This window comes from Bombyx mori, chromosome 27, assembly GCF_030269925.1.
Source record: "Bombyx mori chromosome 27, ASM3026992v2".
NCBI classification, from domain to species: domain Eukaryota; kingdom Metazoa; phylum Arthropoda; class Insecta; order Lepidoptera; family Bombycidae; genus Bombyx; species Bombyx mori.
In genome coordinates, this window is record NC_085133.1 from 2,303,126 (window position 1) to 2,327,043 (window position 23,918).

General features: G+C 39.3%; 2 protein-coding genes and 1 long non-coding RNA gene across 3 annotated transcripts; all 3 read right to left on the reverse strand.

Moving 5' to 3' along the window:
- Positions 1-1,045: 1,045 nt before the first annotated feature.
- Positions 1,046-8,525, reverse strand: LOC105842828 (uncharacterized). Its single transcript, XM_038021003.2, has 5 exons — positions 7,731-8,525; positions 6,755-6,854; positions 2,402-2,506; positions 1,674-1,829; positions 1,046-1,099 (listed from the first exon to the last, which is right to left on the reverse strand). The coding sequence occupies exons 1-5, from the start codon at positions 8,513-8,515 to the stop codon at positions 1,046-1,048; spliced, it is 1,200 nt and encodes a 399-aa protein (XP_037876931.1). The 5' UTR covers positions 8,516-8,525.
- A 7,116-nt stretch (positions 8,526-15,641) lies between these two features.
- Or-33 (olfactory receptor 33) lies at positions 15,642-21,478 on the reverse strand. The gene is given in 5 exon segments (NM_001110153.1): positions 15,642-15,695; positions 16,270-16,425; positions 17,525-17,629; positions 19,737-19,836; positions 20,694-21,478. Coding segments are annotated over 5 exon segments (1,200 nt in total).
- A 1,416-nt stretch (positions 21,479-22,894) lies between these two features.
- LOC134201524 (uncharacterized) lies at positions 22,895-23,425 on the reverse strand. Its single transcript, XR_009976873.1, has 2 exons — positions 23,337-23,425; positions 22,895-23,216 (listed from the first exon to the last, which is right to left on the reverse strand). It is a non-coding gene; the product is annotated as an uncharacterized LOC134201524 (long non-coding RNA).
- Positions 23,426-23,918: the final 493 nt, after the last annotated feature.

The window sequence follows — 23,918 nt, forward strand, 5'->3', positions numbered from 1 at the left end:
GTGTATTTAAAGTAATTTTACGTTTTTATCTAGCGTTTCTTCATTATGTTATTGCCGGCGTTCTGAATTGTGGTCACGAACGATGGTCACGAGATTGAACCGTACAAGTAGTTTAAATTACTTTACTACTCGCGAAAGTACGAAGAAAATATCATGCATGTTTGAAACTGTCAAGGGTCTGGTTAAGATATTATAATCTGCTATTTACACTGACATAACGCACTCTCTTTCCTTGCGTCTTATTCCTCACTGCTGAGGGTCGTGATCACCCTTTTGTATCACCTTCGTGGTTTCAACGCACGATCTTTCTCCATCTATTATTGTCTCTGGCGATGTGGAGGACGTTGTGAAATCTGGAATCAAGAGCGGTGCGGATCTGATCGGACCGACGTATTGGACTGCGCCTCCGAGGCCTTTTCTTATCCACTTTACCGGTCCCGATGAGCCTCTCGAGATTGTTACCATCCTTGCAATGTGACCTTCAAGGACCCCTTTTTTCCTACCTATGCTGATACCCTTGAGAGGCTATTTCAGCTTCTCCTTGACGTGTAGGTGAGCTCACGAGTGTGTTGCTAACACTGGCCCTAGCAAGAGCAGTGCTTCGCAGAATCTACCACCAGATCGGAAACGCGACTCGCTGAGAAGATCCGGCGAGAAACGGCCTATGGGTTAATTTACTCGAACCCTTCGTCGCAAGCGACGGGTTCGGCCGTCGGGAATTACGGTGACCGGTGCTTGAGGTATCTAAAAGCACTGTCAATGGATCGGGAGGACACTGCGGAGACACTCGCATGACAGCCGCGAGGATATGTTGGGTTATTGTCAAAATGTATACGTTAGTCCGAATTGCTGTCCACAGAATACGGAGCATCTTTCTCCAGCACCACATCTCAAAAGTGTCAATGCGTTTACGGTCTGTAGATTTCAGTGGCCAAGTTTATAAGATATAAGGTACCTACGCTTTATTATAAACTAGTATCAGCTATTGATAAGTGCCTTAATGATATTTGTAAAAAAAAATTCAAGTCGTCTACTACAATATCATTTAATTCCACACCGCGTTTAATAAATTGAACAATGCGTAGGCCTGCTGGAACACCTGGGAACAAAAAGAACAATTATCGAAATAAAAATGTTGTTGCGTAAGTAAAATGTAAGCTGGTAGGCTTGAGAGGCTATTCCAGCGTAGCCTTAACTAGTAGGTGAGCTCACAGGGCTCAAACCTGACGACGTTGCTAACACGAACCCTAGCAAGAGCCGTGCTTCGCAGAATCTACCACCGGATCGGAAACGCGACCCACTGAGAAGATCCGGCGAGAAACTCAGTGGGCTGTGTCTGAGGGTTAATTTACCCGTCGAGCCCTTCATCGCAAGCGACGGGTTCGACGAGAACGGTGACCGGTGCTTGAGGTACCTAAAAGCACCGTTAGTGGATCGGGAGGATCCGAGATGACGTGTTTTGGGCGACGTCGACTGCTTTCCATTCTGTCCGCAGGATCGGGAATGTAGTTACCGGCGGCCACGATGAGAGGGTTCGCGTGTCGTGCCGCTTTATCGAAGTGGACTTTTGGTACCTTGGTAACAAAAGTGATAATTGTCGTAAAACGTTTAAAATGTGCTTCCTTTCGCATTGTGACGTCATTTGTGTTAAATGCCGTAATCGTCATACTTACATCGGTCAGCGTAGTGAGTGAGACTGATCGGAATATAGTCCTGATAGAGACGGGTCTGAGCGCCCGGCACAGCATCAGTATTATACATTTCCGCGTATTTAGATCGAAGCGGGTCTCCCAACCGCAGGAATACAGTGTCATGCGCACGTCTTCACTCTGGTGAACGAAAAGATGGTTTATTATCTTCTTCTTTTGTATTATTATCTCCTCCTTCTCTTTCTTTTTTTTTTGTTTTATTGCTTAGATGGGTGGACGAGCTCACAGCCCACCTGGTGTTAAGTGGTTACTGGGGCCCATAGACATCCACAAGTAAATGCGCCACCCACCTTGAGATATAAGTTCTAAGGTCTCAAGTTTAGTTACGACGGCTGCCCCGTCCTTCAAACTGAAACGCATTACTACTTCACAGCAGAAATAGGCAGGGTTGTGGTACCTACCCGCGCAGACTCACAAGAGGTCCTACCACCAGTAATTACGCAAATTGTAATTTTGCGGGTTTGATTTTTATTACACGATGTTATTCCTTCGCCATGGAAGTCAATCGTGAACATTTGTTGGGTACGTATTTCATTAGACAAATTGGTACCCGCCTGGGATTCGAACACCGATGCATCGCTCAACACGAATGCACCGGACGTATTTATCCTTTAGGGCACGACGACTTCAAAAAGCATTTTTAAGATTTATGATTCTTCACAAGAGACACCCTGTATAGTGTTTTACTGTACTTTTTCCATGAGCATGTTGCTGTAGTAGCACGGGGTCGTCCCAACCATGAAAGCGCCGAAGATGAAGGCGAAGAACTCCGGTATGAACTGACCTCGGCCGAGAGCCTAAAAATCATAAAAGCACTAGATGTTATCTAATGGACTACAATCACACGGTGTGTGAATGACGATATGAGAGAGAGAGGAGTGAGTGTTGAGATGACGGCTGATAGAAGAGAATGGAAGAGAAAAATTTGCTGTGCCGACCCCACCTAGTGGGATAAGGTGGAGAAAAAGAAGAAGACCAATTTTTGTCGGGGGACGGTAATGGGAGAGATGTGCTCCGCACTAAACGCTTCACTCTCCCCCTTTGCCTTTAATGAGTTCTGTCTCATGCGAGGCTCGGACGTGGGTTGTTGAGCGACAGGAGGTTTTAGTCAGTTCGACTCCGACATACCACGCCCGTCATCCCTAGTGGAAGGTGGGAGTCTGGCGATTGCCTCCCAACAAAAAAAAAAACTATTTTTGTCAATTAGAAAGTATAATCATGAGAATGAAAATGTTATAGTTAAAGCAAAATTATACAATAGAAAACAAAATTGGTTGTTCCTGTTTCTGATGTGAAGCAGTTAGGAAACATAGCGTAGCCCTTGTAATATATTTAAGATATCCGCCTCATATCTCTTTAAATAAGGTAAAAGCTCCTAATACGGCGGTAGTCAAAATCGCTTCCTATTACGGTGGTATTTCTATTTTAGACATTTATTCTTGTTTTATTCAGTTTAAGCTCACCAAAACGGAATCTATTTATTCTAAATCTATTACTTCATAACATAACTGACATTTTCAAGTGTAGCATATAAACAACACTACAAGATCTATCAGTTTGTAGCACGGCATCAACGTGAGAGGAGTTTCCATACAAACGCGGAACAAAAAAATAAGTACACTAATATTTAGAAACTAAGTTTTTTGTATTAATAAGTCGTTCAACTTTGTTAATGTGTTATTTATAGCATTTTCCTACTATTATACTTACTTTTTAAATAGCTTGTTTCATATATGTAACTCATTTTTTACTCAAAAAATCAGAAACAAAATACCGCCGTAATACGGTACGAATTTTATAGATTAATCCTAATACGGTGGTATAACTCCGAAATAGGAAATATACTGGGCATATTTAATTGTTTATAACTTTCAATTTATTAAGTTATTGAATTAGTTCCAAGTTTAGTTGGAATAATTATTAATCTTGTAAATTAGAAACCATATTCTGCGGTATGTATTATTCATTAAAAATCTAGTTAAATATGAAAACTGTCGAGTGCAAAATGTTGGTTTCTTAGAAGGGGTAAAAATAGGAAGGTGTATTTTAATTAATCACAAATCATTTGTTTTGTATAACTGTTGACTTGAGTTTTACACATCTGGGCCAAAAAACTGTTATCGTTTGATTAAGTATTTACATTCTTTGTTTATCGAAATTTTTATGGGTCAGAATTAGGATTAAAAAAATACGAGTAGTTTTCCTATTACGGTGGTAGTTATTTCCAGGTAACTCTGTGTTAGGTTCTATGATCTCCTATTACGGTCATATTCATAGAACATAAAATTACAAGTTTTAGGATTCCATAGAAATAATAGAAAGGTTATTTATACTTATTTTACACAAAAAGATAATACAATAAAAACAGATTTAAAGAATGTCTAAATACTATGTACAAAGGCGAGCTTAACTCTTCATGAGTTTTCTTCCAGCAAACCCTTTTCAGAGAGAAATACGATGTATAAGAGGGGAATAGTGTACAAGTGAAAGGTTATTAAAATATATTAAATACAGTGGATTTCATTAATAACGACCTCGGTTATAGCGACGTCAAACTTACGTCCCTTGAATGTAAAGCATACTTTCGTAGGAAATTCATTCGGTAAGAGCGACTTTGGATACTATAGCGTCAATTTCGGGTATAGCGATTTGTTTTTATGAACCATTTATGACAGATTCCCAGAAATCCCGTACAGATATTTCTATTGAGTCGGTAAAGGCACAAAGACTCATTCATAAAACTATTAAACTTTCTTATCTTTTGTTTACATTCACAGATGACCATCTGTGAAACGTTCACAGATGGTCAAGCAAATGCTTTGTTTGTTTGTTCCTAAGCAGTCCTCAATAAATTTACCATTAAGTAATTCTATTTTGTTCATCTTAAATATGTATAGCTCTATTCAGACAGCAGTGGCAGCGGCCGCCGCATCAGCCACCGAACATTTTTATCCTTTCAAGCGATACTGATCTATAAAACAATGTAGATAAAGTTTAAAATTCTTTCAAAGCTGAAAGTGCTCTTCGCACCTTTTTTTTCTCCTACCAATGCTGATAGCCTTGGCAGGCTATTTCAGCTTCCCCTTGACGTGTAGATGATCTCATGGGGCTCAAACCGGGAGTGTTGCTAACACTGACCCTACGAAGAGCAGTGCTTCGAAGAATCTACCACTGGATCGGAAACGCGACCAACTAAGAAGATCCGGTGAGAAACTCAGTGGGCTGCGTCTATAGGTTGATTTCTTCTTCGAGTTCTTCATCGCAAGCGACGGGTTCGGCGAGGACGGTAACCGGTGCTTGAGGTACCTAAAACACCGTTAATGGATCGGGAAGATCCGTAATGACGTGCTTAGGGCGACGTCGACTGTTTACCATTCGGTCCACAAGATCGGGTAGGCCTTCGCATCGCTGTCGGCCGTTGCCACCGATGTCTGAATTGAGCCGAAAACTTCACTTACCTTAAGTTTACCATTAAGTTTAAGTCTAAAAAACCTTAGTTACTCCTTATATCATCAGCTATCTATTAGTGAAAGTCTCGTCAAAATCGGTCCAGTCGTTCCAGAGATTAGCCGGAACAAACAGACAGACAGACAAAAATTGTAAAAAATGTTATTTTGGTGTATATACCGTATATATATTTATATGCATGTGATAAAAAGCGGTTATTTCAATATTACAAACAGACACTCCAATTTTATTTATGTGTATTACATACATTCGAAATTCCCTAGAATTCTCATGTTAAAATACAATCCAAATCACTTTTAAACGCGGTAAAAATGTACTCTTCTTTCCGAGCCGACCTGTGTGAATGCACTGTTATACTTACTAGGTACATTTGTATTATAAATTTCATTAAAAGTGGTCAATTAATGCAAAACTTACAATTTAAGTTCTTCACATTTATATTATTTACTTAATAAATATTATATGTTCGGAACTTAATAAATATAATTTCTGACCCTCTGTATTAGGAAACGTCTACCGCAGTAATAGGCTCTGACCTCAATCATACCTCCGTATTAGGGAAAATCGACCCGGCTATTTAAAACATTTTTTTAAATAAGTAATTTCTAGAAAAGAAACATAGACTCAACAGTAATACGAAATTTAAATTCCATTTTTGACGATGAAATTTTTTTCCATCTTTAGCAATACTTACAAATGCTTATTTTTCTTTCTTACTTTCAAATTTTGCGAAATACCTCCGTAATAGGTGCTTTTACCTTATTTATTCTTTACTTCTCGAGAAATACTAGGATAAGTATGGTCTGGTATTGGCTAATCCGTAAAAATAATAATATTCCTCAAACAAAATTCTAAGCTCTCATTCTAAGTTACAATTTTCAATTAAATAACATCATTTAAGAGCATATTTCATTAAGATACACAAACAAGCAATTGAGTTACGCTATCAAATCACAGTGAGCTAGTTTTAGCAGCAGATAGTTTGACAGATATAATTTAATTGTCAATGATCAGAAGCAATGAGCAGAAGCAGAAACAATAATAATAAATAACAAAAGACGGTGTCAATAATTACCCAGCAACTGTTATTATAGCACAATATTTTCAAATCATATAGAGACTGGGAATATTAAAGTAGGACCAACTAACTGTTTGTCTTATTGTCTAGATTCCTATAAAGCATTATTTGCTACAGCTCATTTCGAGGCTGTCCGTAATTTTTATTTTTTTATTTATTGCTTAGATTTGTGGACCAGCTCACAGCCCACCTGGTGTTAAGTGGTTACTGGAGCCCATAGACATCTACAACGTAAATGCGCCACACACCTTGAGGTATAGTTCTAAGGTCTCAGTATAGTCACAACGGCTGCCCCACCCTTCAAACAGAAAGGCATTACTGCTTCACGGCAAAAATAGGCGGGACGGTGGTACCTACCCGTGCGGACTCACAAGAGGTCCTACCACCAGTAATTACACAAATTATAATTTTGCAGGGTTTGATTACAAACGTTTCATTGTGTATTAAGAATTAAAAAACATGAAGCATAGGAAATATCTTGATAATGAACGAGAATTACTTGTATAACTGCGAAGATCGTGATGGGTAAGACCAGGGATGTGGCTTTCAGTAGAAACTCATATAATATTTGAAAACATTCGTTTATCTCATGCGAATAGCTGTAAAAAAAGTAAATTGTATTAGTGTCTAAGGTAGCTCTAGCCTCTGCTTATGCGAAGAGCGGTTTTATAGATTTTTAACAAAACTTTGGAACGAGTTCCCTTGCGCGATGTTGTCAAAGCAGCACGGTCATCATTTCTTCTTCAAACAAGTTTTGAAATTTGTTCTTAAAGACAGATCAATACATCATCGTACTTTATATAAAGATTATTTATTAGGTGGTGTCCGTATTAAATTTAAACTACATATTTTATGCGTGGCACACTCTTACGGAGGTCTTAGCCAAAAGGCATTCAGGAATAAAGGCTTTTCATATTTTTTTAAATTTTTTTTTTATTGCCTTTGTAGGCAGACGGGCATACGGCCCACCTGATGGTGAGTGGTTACCGTCGCCCATGGACTTCAGCAATGCCAGGGGCAGAGCCAAGCCGCTGCCTACCGCTTAATACTCTCCACAAGCCTCGTTTGAAGAAGGACATGTCATAGCGCTCGGGAAACACCGTGGAGGGGAGCTCATTCCATAGCCGGATGGTACGTGGCAAAAAAGATCTCTGGAAACGCACTGTGGATGACCGCAGCGGCTCCAGGTAGTATGGATGAACTCTACTCCGGTGGCGGGCGGTGCGATGGTAAAAACGAGATGCTGGTATCATCTCGAACAATTCCTCAGAGCACTCCCCATGGAACATACGGTATAAAATACAGAGGGAACCGAAGTCCCTCCGCAGACCCAGAGGCTCCAAACGATCCGAGAGAATGGGATTATCGACAATCCGAACGGCCCTCCTCTGTATGGAGTCAAATGGAAGAAGCTGGTATTTGGGTATTGAGCTGGTATTATATGTAATTTATGAATTAAAAAACTAAACCCTTACCAGTATATATCCTGCATTTGTAGTACGGTCTTCTTAAGTCTCTCTTGAACTACGTAATCGTCATTGTCAAACAAGTTCTTAATGTTCAATCTGACGATTTCAAGCTTAGCGCAGCCGTGTAGCAAGAATATCGGGCCCAATGGCAAAACGCTTGTATACAAGGCCGAAGTATACAATGAATAGAAGAATGTACAAAAGTACAAGGTTATAAATATAACTGGGTTATTCCTGTGTCTTTCAATAACTTCTGGATAGATCACTTCGTAATATTGGACTATTCTAAAATTGCCCTGAATGGCCGAATAAATCGTGCATACTATACTCTTGAGAAAAAACTGGGCCATACCACAGGTGGTCAGGATCGCCCACGCTCGGCAAAGCCATCGGCCTTTTTTCGCGTATTCAAGTATCACGTTTTGCTCTTCTTCTGACATCGTCTTCGCTATCTCATATTCAGCCTTCACGGTTTCAATTAACATCTTCAATTTGCTTTGATAATAAAGCATGTTGATGTAGAGAAGCGTGATTACCATGTAAAGGAAGGGCAGGCACATGTTTCGGCACATTTGCGAATAATCGGCGGCCTTTAAATCGAATTCGATAATGTTGTAGATGAATAACATGCAGATTATAGTGAGCTCTCCGTGCATTAGAATAAAGTGCGTTGCCCATTTTTTGTCTCTCTTCGTGTATGGGTACGTGCCACTGAATTTTTGCGAAATAATTGCTATTCTGAAGATTTTATCGAAGTTCAATTCCATTTTGGACTTTCTATAATAAATCATTGCATTATTGGTTCGAATGATACTGGGTGGAAATTTTATAAAGAAATCACCCTCGTTTGATAAAAAAAAAAAGTTTATTGATTGGTCCAAAATTAGTATTTATAATATGTGTACAAATATCAGAAAAGACAAAATACTTATATCTTCTCCTCAACATATTGTTCAATCTAATTTCTACTGTTGTTGCTTAATAGGCATGAACGTATATTATAACTTTATAATCAAAATATAAATAAATAGATAACAAAACAAAAGACAAGGTGTAATACAAAAAGAAAAGTAACTTCTTCAGTTAGTTAGTTAGTGATTTGAGCTAAATTTCGATCACTGGATCACATAAAAGCAGAGTTAGGGCGATTTTAGGAAATTTCTGTCTTCTTAAGGGAGCAGCCGTAACATAATATACCAAAGACACAACTAACCTCAATGAGTTGTGGTCGCCATTTCAAAGGGAACATTCTATCGATGTCAGGAAAATAAACAGGTGTTTTATATTAAACAAATGTTATTTTTTCATGTTGAATTTGCTATTATTAAGGCACTAGAAGTGCCTGTGGTTTCAGCGGAGTTTACCTATTTTTTACCCTACCTAATTGTTGGTAACATAAGGGGCTATTTCAGCTTCGCGCGGACTGGTAGGTGAGCTCACGGGCTCAACATAAGAGAATTGCTAACACTAGCCTTTTTTCCTACGTAATCTTGTAACCTGCGAGTAGGTGAGCTCACGGGGCTCTATCCCGAGGACGTTGCTCTAACACTAGGCCTAGCAAGAGTGCTTTTCTGAATTTACTACCGGATCAGAATCGCTACCCACAACGAAAATCCGACGATAACTTATAGCTATCAAAATCGATATTACTTTGGCTGAACCTTGCGCTTTTATTTTTAATTGTCATCATATCACTTCTGACGTATCTAGTATTGTACAGTTTTTATGATCACGAACGATCATAAAAGTAATTAATTTTAAAGCAATTAAATTAATTATGTCTATGACTAGCGAAAACTTCAAAAAATACAATAAATGGTATGACTTTTTAGAAAATAGACTTATTGTGGCGGGTAGCTATCATACAACGCAAGATAATTGACAGATGCCTGAATCTCGCTTACGACATTTTCAAGATAAAGCGCATCTATACAAGTTCCGAACAACAACATTCGGACCGTCGGTCTACCGAGCTATATCATCCGCTCGGTGGAAGATCTTCCCTTTGTCGTATATCTCTCCAAACTGGTGACTCCGACGTGATATAGTCGGGCGTAACTGCTAGTATGCAGCAAAGACCCCGACTATGTATAACTGCGTACGAGGCCTGCGCCACGACTCGGCCGCCGCTCGCGGCCATTCGGGTTTGATCAACGCCACGCTAAGACCGTGTCACTCCTCGACTTACGCGTACTCTTTTGCTTTGTTAAAAAAACGGTTGGCGACCCTGTGGCGATTACAGACAGTTAAATTCACGCACAATACCCGATCAGTATCTGATTCATCATCAGCGCATCAAGAACTTCGGCTACCACAACCCCCGCATTCTCGCAGATAAAAGCAAGTCATCGACAGTCATCCCACAGCAAGCCAGCATCGCAGCCTCAACAGGACCATCGCAGCCGACTCACCGCGCTTCCTGGTCCTACGGCACGCACCTACACTGCCTCATCAAGCAGCATTCAAGCTCAGTCTCGACTCACCGCAGACTTCGAGCAGCACTGGCGACAATCACGCAGTACTTCAAGCTCAGTTGCGACTCACCGCAAACTTCGAGCAGCACTAGCACTTGCAAGCTAATCTCAGCACGGACAACGCTAACTAAATAACACGACCTCCAGTCTCGGAGGGGAGTGATGTGGTGGGTAGCTATCATACAACGCAAGAAAATTGACAGATGCCTGAATCTCTCTTACGACATTTTCAAGATAAAGCGCACAAGTTCCGAACAACAACATTCAGACCGTCGGTCTACCGAGCTATATCACCCGCTCGGTGGAAGATCTTCCCTTTGTCGTATATCTCTCCAAACTTATTTATGGTATTTTGGTTTTGCGGGTTGCTTAGTTACGGCTCCGACTTCTGTTATGGTCATTATGAAGTACAGCATGCACGCGAGTTCATGTCCATCGGGGCCAGAGGCACGCGCGGGGGACAGCTCGCCCCACCTTCGCCCACCTCCCCGCATTTGTCTGACATCGAGTGTTATCCTTGACGGTTGTGACGCGTGCTTACCGATATCGAAAATTTACGCTAACGCTATTGTGTTATTTAACCATGACTACTCCACTTCCAACAAGTTCAGTTAGAAAAAAATCTACTGAAAAAAGATACATACTGATTCCGACTCTGATCTGTCGGTTGTCTTTTCATTTGATAGTGATTGAATTGGAATTTAAAAAATATTTTTCTCTATTAGAAATAAACAAGTAATTACTTATCACATTTATTTTATTTCATAAATTGCAAAATGACCTTAAGTTACATTAACCCAAATTGACAGCTGTTGACTAAATCGGTAGTTATTATCGACATTACCATAATTAACTAGGTCACAGCACTACCGTATTCCTCAGGATGGACATGAACTCGCGCGCCTACTGTATATTCCATGCGAGATGTTTTAGATGATATTTTTCCAATACATTCTTTCTGCATTAGAACCTAATTAACGAGAAGTGAATTCTAATTTTGGCTCTTTGATAGTGATGCACACATACCTAAACGAATTATTGTGCTTTCTCAAACATTTGATTGAAATATTTATTGCACGACTAAACAAAATAAAAATATGTATTCGAACATTCGAACTTAAAAGAATATTAGAATAATAGTTTCAGTTAAGTTAAAATAATAATAATATGTATAAATGTAAAACACATCATTATTTGATCTATAACGTCTTTTCAGGCTGAAATATTACAGTAAAATAGAAGAGGGTACAGAGACATAGAGGGAGAGTGGAAACCAGGTTCTTGTCAGGAAAAATCCTGGACTGTAGTTAAATTCAGAAAAGAAACTAATCACAAAAATTTCCCTAAAAACTCGTATTTTTTCAATCTGGTAAACCAACACGTTCGCCGCATACAGACGTGCGATATTAAAGCTTAGCTACAACTAGACGTAGACTTTGAAATGGCTACGGTCACGTGGATTAAGAGAACACATTCTTAGAAGCAGTCTTCCCGATTTGTACGCCACGTTGCAAACAACAATATTATCGTAGACTGGTCGTTCACCGGTGGTAGGACCTCCTGTGAGTCCGTACAGGTAGGTACCACCGTCCTGCCTACTTCTGCCGTGATGCAGTAATGCGTTTCGGCTTGAAGGGCAGGGCAGCCGTTGTAACTATAGTGAGACCTTAGAACTTATATCTCAAGGTGGGTGGCGCATTTACGTTGTAGATGTCTATGGGCTCCAGTAACCACTTAACACCAGGTGGGCTGTGAGCTCGTCCACCTATCTAAGTAATAAAAAAAAAACTTAGGACTAAGACACCAAGTAAGTAGATAGTGAGCTGGGTCTCTGGCAATGCTGACGTCCATCAGCAGTGGTATTCACTCACCATCAGGTTGGGACGTACGCTGGTGTGCATACAAAATCCAGGATAAAACAAGTATGCTGAGCACAATCTAATTTAGAACGAACTTCATCTTCACAGTTAAACGACAAAAAGTGCATCTTTATTTTGTACTAGCAAACCCGGCGAACTTTGTTCCGCCTTAGAGGCAAGAAATGAGCAGACTTTTGATCAAGGTCAATTTTTTATTTGGATAATTAATGTAAATTAAAAGAGCAAGTATTTTAATGATTCTTTATTGGCCATGTATTTTAGCTGTTATTATTATATTTTCTTGTTCTTCTTCAGTCCTTTCACTCGCGAAGTTTCGAATCCTAATTGCATTACGGTTTCGTCGGGAAAGATTTGATCGTGTTGGTCGCGGCATGGCTTTCTTAATGATTACCCATCTCGGCACATTAAGATAATCGAAACTCGAAACAAACACATCAACCGGTCAACTTCAAAATTCTACTATAATTAACCATAAACTACATTACGTTTAGCTGTCAGTTACGTTTTGTTATTCCATATCTGTTGCGTTTTGTTATATCACATTTTATGTCACATCCCACAGAAACGTGATAAAAAGTATCAAATGTCCTTCTCCTGATTCTAAGCTACCTCCCCACCAATTTTCAGCCAAATCACTTCAGCCGTTCTTGAGTTATAAATAGTGTAACAAACACGACTTTCTTTTATATATATTGATTTCATTAGTTAACTTTAGTGAACTTAAAAACAGTCCATTTGTTTGTATTCTCATAAACTTATAAAAATACAATGTTCGTTATTCGTAAGCTTATAACGATCACAATTACTATACTGAGTAACTATAACTATACTGAGATCTTAGAACTTATATCTCAAGGTGGGTGGCGCATTTACGTTGTAGATGTCTATGGGCTCCAGTAACCACTTAACACCAGGTGGGCTGTGAGCTCGTCCACCTATCTAAGTAATAAAAAAAAAACTTAGGACTAAGACACCAAGTAAGTAGATAGTGAGCTGGGTCTCTGGCAATGCTGACGTCCATCAGCAGTGGTATTCACTCACCATCAGGTTGGGACGTACGCTGGTGTGCATACAAAATCCAGGATAAAACAAGTATGCTGAGCACAATCTAATTTAGAACGAACTTCATCTTCACAGTTAAACGACAAAAAGTGCATCTTTATTTTGTACTAGCAAACCCGGCGAACTTTGTTCCGCCTTAGAGGCAAGAAATGAGCAGACTTTTGATCAAGGTCAATTTTTTATTTGGATAATTAATGTAAATTAAAAGAGCAAGTATTTTAATGATTCTTTATTGGCCATGTATTTTAGCTGTTATTATTATATTTTCTTGTTCTTCTTCAGTCCTTTCACTCGCGAAGTTTCGAATCCTAATTGCATTACGGTTTCGTCGGGAAAGATTTGATCGTGTTGGTCGCGGCATGGCTTTCTTAATGATTACCCATCTCGGCACATTAAGATAATCGAAACTCGAAACAAACACATCAACCGGTCAACTTCAAAATTCTACTATAATTAACCATAAACTACATTACGTTTAGCTGTCAGTTACGTTTTGTTATTCCATATCTGTTGCGTTTTGTTATATCACATTTTATGTCACATCCCACAGAAACGTGATAAAAAGTATCAAATGTCCTTCTCCTGATCCTAAGCTACCTCCCCACCAATTTTCAGCCAAATCACTTCAGCCGTTCTTGAGTTATAAATAGTGTAACAAACACGACTTTCTTTTATATATATTGATTTCATTAGTTAACTTTAGTGAACTTAAAAACAGTCCATTTGTTTGTATTCTCATAAACTTATAAAAATACAATGTTCGTTATTCGTAAGCTTATAACGATCACAATTACTATACTGAGTAACTATAACTATACTGAGATCTTAGAACTTATATCTCTAGGTGGGTGGCGTATTTACGTTGTAGATAGATGTCTATGGGCTCCAGTAACCACTTAACACCAGGTGGGCTGTGATCTCGTCCACCTACCGAAGTAATAAAAAAAACTCTACTTAATCTTGTAGTATTTAAAGAGTGATAATTAGTCCTTATCGCCCTGAGTGGCTAGCGGCATTCACGTTTTGGCGTCTAAAGATTATATTGTGTGTTTAGTGCGAGTTTTTTAACGTTCTCGATAGCGTAAAAGTTAACTCAAATTTGTTGAGTTTGAACGTTGGCCTACGTTTGCCGTTAGGGCGCTGTTCCAACTGCACAAAAAATTGAGTTAACTTTTACGCTGTCGAGAACGCTAAAAAACTCGCACTAAGCACACTGATAATCAGACCCAGGAGCCCGTCCGTTCGGCGTCCAGTGGAGGCAGGGTTGCAGGTCGTCACGCGCAGAACGCCTCACATTGTCTCCAACCTCAGATGAGTTCTGCCTCATACGAGACGCGGTCACAGGCTGATGATAGAACACTTTATTTAATTCAACTGAGGAATTTTCACCCAACAAAAAACTTTATAACATGATTAATTACAATTCGACATACTTTGTGTTAGCTGAAGTCAATCGCATACATGTGTATTTAAAGTAATTTTACGTTTTTATCTAGCGTTTCTTCATTATGTTATTGCCGGCGTTCTGAATTGCTTACAGTTTTCATGGTCACGAGATTGAACCGTACAAGTAGTTTAAATTACTTTACTACTCGCGAAAGTACGAAGAAAATATCATGCATGTTTGAAACTGTCAAGGGTCTGGTTAAGATATTATAATCTGCTATTTACACTGACATAAGGTACTCTCTTTCCTTGCGTCTTATTCCTCACTGCTGAGGGTCGTGATCACCCTTTTGTATCACCTTCGTGCGCACGATCTTTCTCCATCTATTATTGTCTCTGGCGATGTGGAGGGCGTTGTGAAATCTGGAATCAAGAGCGGTGCGGATCTGATCGGACCGACGTATTGGACTGCGCCTCCGAGGCCTTTTCTTATCCACTTTACCGGTCCCGATGAGCCTCTCGAGATTGTTACCATCCTTGCAATGTGACCTTCAAGGACCCCTTTTTTCCTACCTATGCTGATAGCCTTGAGAGGCTATTTCAGCTTCTCCTTGACGTGTAGATGAGCTCACGAGTGTGTTGCTAGCACTGGCCCTAGCAAGAGCAGTGCTTCGCAGAATCTACCACCAGATCGGAAACGCGACTCGCTGAGAAGATCCGGCGAGAAACGGCCTATGGGTTAATTTACTCGAACCCTTCGTCGCAAGCGACGGGTTCGGCCGTCGGGAATTACGGTGACCGGTGCTTGAGGTATCTAAAAGCACTGTCAATGGATCGGGAGGACACTGCGGAGACACTCGCATGACAGCCGCGAGGATATGTTGGGTTATTGTCAAAATGTATACGTTAGTCCGAATTGCTGTCCACAGAATACGGAGCATCTTTCTCCAGCACCACATCTCAAAAGTGTCAATGCGTTTACGGTCTGTAGATTTCAGTGGCCGAGTCTATAAGATATAAGGTACCTACGCTTTATTATAAACTAGTATCAGCTATTGATAAGTGCCTTAATGATATTTGTAAAAAAAAATTCAAGTCGTCTACTACAATATCATTTAATTCCACACCGCGTTTAATAAATTGAACAATGCGTAGGCCTGCTGGAACACCTGGGAACAAAAAGAACAATTATCGAAATAAAAATGTTGTTGCGTAAGTAAAATGTAAGCTGGTAGGCTTGAGAGGCTATTCCAGCGTAGCCTTAACTAGTAGGTGAGCTCACGGGGCTCAAACCTGACGACGTCGCTAACACGAACCCTAGCAAGAGCCGTGCTTCGCAGAATCTACCACCGGATCGGAAACGCGACCCACTGAGAAGATCCGGCGAGAAACTCAGTGGGCTGTGTCTGAGGGTTAATTTACCCGTCGAGCCCTTCATCGCAAGCGACGGGTTCGACGAGAACGGTGACCGGTGCTTGAGGTACCTAAAAGCACCGTTAGTGGATCGGGAGGATCCGAGATGACGTGTTTTGGGCGACGTCGACTGCTTTCCATTCTGTCCGCAGGATCGGGAATGTAGTTACCGGCGGCCACGATGAGAGGGTTCGCGTGTCGTGCCGCTTTATCGAAGTGGACTTTTGGTACCTTGGTAACAAAAGTGATAATTGTCGTAAAACGTTTAAAATGTGCTTCCTTTCGCATTGTGACGTCATTTGTGTTAAATGCCGTAATCGTCATACTTACATCGGTCAGCGTAGTGAGTGAGACTGATCGGAATATAGTCCTGATAGAGACGGGTCTGAGCGCCCGGCACAGCATCAGTATTATACATTTCCGCGTATTTAGATCGAAGCGGGTCTCCCAACCGCAGGAATACAATGTCATGCGCACGTCTTCACTCTGGTGAACGAAAAGATGGTTTATTATCTTCTTCTTTTGTATTATTATCTCCTCCTTCTCTTTCTTTTTTTTTTGTTTTATTGCTTAGATGGGTGGACGAACTCACAGCCCAACTGGTGTTAAGTGGTTACTGGAGCTCATAGACATCCACAGCGTAAATGCGCCACCCACCTTGAGATATAAGTTCTAAGGTCTCAAGTATAGTTACAACGGCTGCCCCGCCCTTCAAACTGAAACGCATTACTGCTTCACGGCAGAAATAGGCAGGGTGGTGGTACCTACCCGCGCAGACTCACAAGAGGCCCTACCACCAGTAATATGTAGTTTTCTTTTAGTATCTTCTTACTTTCAGTATGACAATTGGCCTCAGTTTCTATAGTGTTTAATTATAATTATAAACTTTGTCAAAATATGCCAAACTGAACACTAGAAATGAAGATTATCACATGTACCGATTCCGCGTTGCAAATATGAGCTTTGCTCTGATGGCAGGTGGTGTAGTGGTAAAAAAGAGATTACGGGGTTCACTCGAACCGTTTTTTAGAGTGAAACGTAACCAATCTTTTAAACCAGTATCTCCAGGATTCGCCTTAAGCTTTTTTTTTATTGCTTAGATTGGTGGACGAGCTCACAGCCCACCTGGTGTTAAGTGGTTACTGGAGCCCATAGACATCCACAGCGTAAATGCGCCATCCACCTTGAGATATAAGTTCTAAGGTCTCAAGTATAGTTACGACGGCTGCCCCGTCCTTCAAACTGAAACGCATTACTGCTTCACGGCAGAAATAGGCAGGGTTGTGGTACCTACCCGCGCAGACTCACAAGAGGTCCTACCACCAGTAATTACGCAAATTGTAATTTTGCGGGTTTGATTTTTATTACACGGTGTTATTCCTTCGCCATGGAAGTCAATCGTGAACGTTTGTTGGGTACGTATTTCATTAGAAAATTTGGTACCCGCCTGGGATTCGAACACCGATGCATCGCTCAACACGAATGCACCGGACGTATTTATCCTTTAGGGCACGACGTCTTCAAAAAGCATTTTTAAGATTTATGATTCTTCACAAGAGACACCCTGTATAGTGTTTTACTGTACTTTTTCCATGAGCATGTTGCTGTAGTAGCACGGGGTCGTCCCAACCATGAAAGCGCCGAAGATGAAGGCGAAGAACTCCGGTATGAACTGACCTCGGCCGAGAGCCTAAAAATCATAAAGGCACTAGATGTTATCTAATGGACTACAATCACACGATGTGTGAATGACGATATGAGAGAGAGAGGAGTGAGTGTTGAGATGACGGCTGATAGAAGAGAATGGAAGAGAAAAATTTGCTGTGCCGACCCCACCTTGTGGGATAAGGTGGAGAAAAAGAAGAAGACCTATTTTTGTAGGGGGTGATGGAAGAGAAATGCTCCGCACTAAACGCTTCACTCTCCCCCTTTGCCTTTAATGAGTTCTGTCTCATAAGAGGCTCGGACGTGGGTTGTTGAGCGACAGGAGGTTTTAGTCGGTTCGACTCGGACATACCACGCCCGTCATCCCTAGTGGAAGGTGGGAGTCTGGCGATTGCCTCCCAACAAAAAAAAAACCTATTTTTGTCAATTAGAAAGTATAATCATGAGAATGAAAATGTTATAGTTAAAGCAAAATTATACAATAGAAAACAAAATTGGTTGTTCCTGTTTCTGATGTGAAGCAGTTAGGAAACATAGCGTAGCCCTTGTAATATATTTAAGATATCCGCCTCATATCTCTTTAAATATTTATTCTTTACTTCTCGAAAAATACTAGGATAAGTATTATCTGGTATTGGCTAATCCGTAAAAATAATAATATTCCTCAAACAAAATTCTAAGCTCTCATTCTAAGTTACAATTTTCAATGAAATAACATCATTTAAGAGCATATTTCATTAAGATAAACAAAGAAGCAATTGAGTTACGCTATCAAATCACAGTGAGCTACTTTTAGCAGCAGATAGTTTGACAGATAATTTAATTTTCAATGATCAGAAGCAATGACCAGAAGCAGAAACAATAATAATAAATAACAAAAGACGGTGTCAATAATTACCCAGCAACTGATATCATAGCACAACTAGCTGACCCGGCAAACGTTGTGTTGCCTTAAATAAGATTTCTAGGGAAATTCTACTGTAGAAAAAAAAACCTCATTTAACCACATAATACCTCATTGTAAACAAAAAAAAATATCCAAAAAATTAAAATAAAAAATAAATGTTTGGGGTCGACAACCCTTTTCACTTAGGGGTTTGAAAAATAGATAGTAGCCGACTCTCAGACCTACTGAACATACTATTGATACACAAATAAAACCAAAAAAACATGGCTGAAAAATGTATAGTATTGTATAGCTCTCAAATATATTAAGTGTATAATCTATGATGTATAGTGAGTAAGTAAGACAGGAGACCGGCTTCGTCCTCATCCCTACTACGTGATGTTTACTGGATGAGTGGTGACACCTGGCGGGGATAGCTGATCGATTGATAGTTGATCAGTAGTCGACCGGCGAGGGCGGGAGATCAAATTCAATTTAAAAAAAATCATAATTAAAGGAACTTGAAATTATAAACTCTGAATAAGAGTTTATCGTACTACAATTATAATATTTGATTGCCATCTTGCAACCTTATTGCGGATCTGTGCATAGAATAAAAAATATATTGATCGGGATGGAAAAATAGGGGTTGATCGTATAAGAGTGAAAATTGAGAGTAATATAATTTTTTTTATTTTAAGTCATGACAAAATACAAACAAAATTCTCGCAAAAATTTTTAGAAGTTTTTAATTAGCAAATAAAAAATAAGGGTTGATCGTAGAGGGGTGAAAATTGGGGATTGTATGTATTTTTGTATGTTGTATCATAAAAAAATAGAAATGAAAAATTTTGTCTAAAAAATAAATAAAAAAATTTAGGGGTGGACTACCCCTAACATTTAGGGGGATGAAAAATAGATGTTGGCCGATTCTCATAGATACCGGATAAGCACAAAAAATTTCATCAAAATCGGTCAAGCCGTTTCGGAGGAGTATGGCAACGAAAACTGTGACACGAGAATTTTATATATTAGATATTTTCAAATCATATAGAGACTGGGAATATTAAAGTAGGACCAACTAACTGTTTGTCTTATTGTCTAGATTCCTATAAAGCATTATTTGCTACAACTCATTTCGAGGCTGTCCGTAAAATGTTTATTTTGATTACAAACGTTTCATTGTGTATTTAAGTATTAAAAAACATGAAGTTTAGGAAATATCTTGATAATGAACGAGAATTACTTGTATAACTGCGAAGATCGTGATGGGTAAGACCAGGGATGTGGCTTTCAGTAGAAACTCATATAATATTTGAAAACATTCGTTTATCTCATGCGAATAGCTGTAAAAAAAGTAAACTGTATTAGTGTCTAAGGTAGCTCTAGCCTCTGCTTATACGAAGAGCGGTTTTATAGATTTTTAACAAAACTTTGGAATGAGTTCCCTTGCGCGATGTTGTCAAAGCAGCATGGTCATCATTTCTTCTTCAAACAAGTTTTGAAATTTGTTCTTAGAGACATCATCGTACTTTTTATAAAGATTATTTATTAGGTGGTGTCCGTATTAAATTTAAACTATATATTTTATGCGTGGCACACTCTTACGGAGGTCTTAGCCAAAAGGCATTCAGAAATAAAGGCTTTTCATATATATATATTTTATTGCCTTTGTAGGCAGACGGGCGTGCGGCCCACCTGATGGTGAGTGGTTACCGTCGCCCATGGACTTCAGCAATGCCAGGGGCAGAGCCAAGCACTGCCTACCGCTTAATACTCTCCACAAGTCTCGTTTGAAGAAGGACATGTCATAGCGCTCGGGAAACACCGTGGAGGGGAGCTCATTCCATAGCTGGATGGTACGTGGCAAAAAAGATCTCTGGAAACGCACTGTGGATGACCGCAGCGGCTCCAGGTAGTATGGATGAACTCTACTCCGGTGGCGGGCGGTGCGATGGTAAAAACGAGATGCTGGTATCATCTCGAACAATTCCTCAGAGCACTCCCCATGGAACATACGGTATAAAATACAGAGGGAACCGAAATCCCTCCGCAGACCCAGAGGCTCCAAACGATCCGAGAGAATGGGATTATCGACAATCCGAATGGCCCTCCTCTGTATGGAGTCAAATGGAAGAAGCTGGTATTTGGGTATTGAGCTGGTATTATATGTAATTTATGAATTAAAAAACTAAACCCTTACCAGTATATATCCTGCATTTGTAGTACGGTCTTCTTAAGTCTCTCTTGAACTACGTAATCGTCATTATCAAACAAGTTCTTAATGTTCAATCTGACGATTTCAAGCTTAGCGCAGCCGTGTAGCAAGAATATCGGGCCCAATGGCAAAACGCTTGTATACAAGGCCGAGGTATACAATGAATAAAAGAATGTACAAAAGTACAAGGTTATAAATATAACTGGGTTATTCCTGTGTCTTTCAATAACTTCTGGACAGATCACTTCGTAATATTGGACTATTCTGAAATTGCCCTGAATGGCCGAATAAATCGTGCATACTATACTCTTGAGAAAAAACTGGGCCATGCCACATGTGGTCAGGATCGCCCACGCTCGGCAAAGCCATCGGCCTTTTTTCGCGTATTCAAGTATCACGTTTTGCTCTTCTTCTGACATCGTCTTCGCTAACTCATATTCAGCCTTCATGGTTTCAATTAACATCTTCAATTTGCTTTGATAATAAAGCATGTTGATGTAGAGAAGCGTGATTACCAAGTAAACGAAGGACAGGCACATGTTTCGGCACATTTGCGAATAATCTGCGGCCTTTAAATCGAATTCGATAATGTTGTAGATGAATAACATGCAGATTATAGTTAGCTCTCCGTGCATTAGAATAAAGTGCGTTGCCCATTTTTTGTCTCTCTTCGTGTATGGGTACGTGCCACTGAATTTTTGCGAAATAATTGCTATTTTGAAGATTTTATCGAAGTTCAATTCCATTTTGCACTTTCTATAATAAATCATTGCATTATTGGTTCGAATGATACTGGGTGGAAATTTTATAAAGAAATCACCCTCATTTGATTTAAAAAAAATGTTTATTGATTGGTCCGAAAATAAGTATTTATAACATCTGTACAAATATCAGAAAAGACAAAATATTTATATCTTCTCCTCAACATATTGGTCAATATAACTTCTACTGTTGTTGCTTAATAGGCATGAAATTAATAATCAAAATATAAAAAAATAGATAACATAACAAAAGACAAGGTGTAATACAAAAAGAAAACTAAATTTTTTAGTTAGTTAGTGATTTGAGCTAAATTTCGATCACTGGATCACATAAAAGCAGAGTTAGGGCGATTTTAGGAAATTTCTGTCTTCTTAAGGGAGCAGCCGTAACATGATACCAAAGACACAACTAACCTCAATGAGTTGTGGTCGCCATTTCAAAGGGAACATTCTATCGATGTCAGGAAAATAAACAGGTGTTTTATATTAAATAAATGTTATTTTTTCATGTTGAATTTGCTATTATTAAGGCACTAGAAGTGCCTGTGGTTTCAGCGGAGTTTAACCTATTTTTTACCCTACCTAATTGTTGGTAACATAAGGGGCTATTTCAGCTTCGCGCGGACGGGTAGGTGAGCTCATGGGTTCAACAATTGCTAACACTAGCCTTTTTTTCCCTACCTAGCCTTGTAACCTGCAAGTAGGTGAGCTCACGTGGCTTTAACCTGAGGACATTGCTAACACTAGTCCTAGCAATAGTGCAAGACATTGGAATTGCTACCCACTGCGAAAATCCGACGATACCTTATAGCTATCAAAATCGATATTACTTTGGCAGAACCTTGCGCTTTTATTTTTAATTGTCATCATATCACTTCTGACGTCTCTAGTATTGTACAGTTTTTATGGTTACGAACGATCATAAAAGTAATTAATTTTAAAGCAATTAAATTAATTATGTCTATGACTAGCGAAAACTTAAAAAAATACAATAAATGGTATGACTTTTCGAAAATAGCTAGACTTATTTATGGTAGTTTGGTTTTGCGGGTTGCTTAGTTACGGCTCCGACTTCTGTTATAGTCATTATGAAGTACAGTATGCGGGCGAATTCATGTCCATCGGGGCCAGAGGCGACGCGCGGGGGACAGCTCGCCCCACCTTGGCCACCTCCCCGCATTTGTATGACATCGAGTGTTGTCCTTGACGGTTGTGACGCGCGCTTATCGATATCGATAATTTACGCTAACGGTATTGTGTTATTTAACCATGACTACTCCGCTTCCAACAAGTTCAGGTAGAAAAAAACCTACTGAAAAAAGATACATACTGATTCCGACTCTGATCTGTCGGTTGTCTTTTTATTTGATAGTGATTGAATTGGAATTTAAAAAATATTTTTCTCTATTAGAAATAAACAAGTAATTACTTATCACAATTATTTTATTTCATAAATTGCAAAATGGCCTTATGTTACATTAAACCAAATTGACCAAACAGCTGTTGACTAAATCGGTAGTTATTATCGACATTACCATAATTAACTAGGTCACAGCACTACCGTATTCCTCAGGATGGACATGAACTCGCGCGTCTACTGTATATTCCATGCGAGTTTTTACGTCGAATCGTAAGCTTTTAAATGAGAGGATACCAACTAAATCTAAATACCCTCTTTTGTGTATTTTTTATTGTTTTGGTCCTGCACTGAATGTTAAAGTCGGAGTCCAGGACGGGAATGTCACCACTGTAAAAATAAAACAGATTCAGTGTAGTGTAGTGTAAAAACAAAATATATTTTGATACCTTCAATAAACAAACAAATTTCTATAACGGTCTTATGTTTGTACGAAAAAAAAATGATTACTTTTGTTTTGATATTTATTTTGTTATGTTTTGTCTATAATTTTATATTAAAGACATTTATATAATTTATACGTTTTGAAAATCATAAACTGACAAACAGCACGTATGAATAGGGATGGAATATACTTACTTATGTTTTAATAGTAATGAAAATCGATTTCGAAAGCAGATGAACATAAGGCAAGCGTGATGGTGGCCGCAGTCTTTACGAGCGATGCCAATAGCGATGACTTCTGTAAAGAAAATTATACTATTCACTTTGTTTTTATTTTGGACTTATTCAAACTTGGATTCAAACTCGGCTCAACTAAAAAAGCTCTTTGAAAGTACAATGCAGTATATGTGTGTACATATATTTTCCTTAGAGTAGGTATTTATATAAGAATATGTAAATTGAAAGCATGTTTTTTACATATTATATATTTTTTATTTTATTGCTTATATATGTGGATAAGCTTATAGCCCACCTGGTGTTAAGTGGTTACTGGAGCCCATAGACAACTACAACTTAAATGCGCCACCCACCTTAAGATATAAGTTCTAAGGTCTCAAGTACAGTTACAACGGCTGCCCCGCCCTTCAA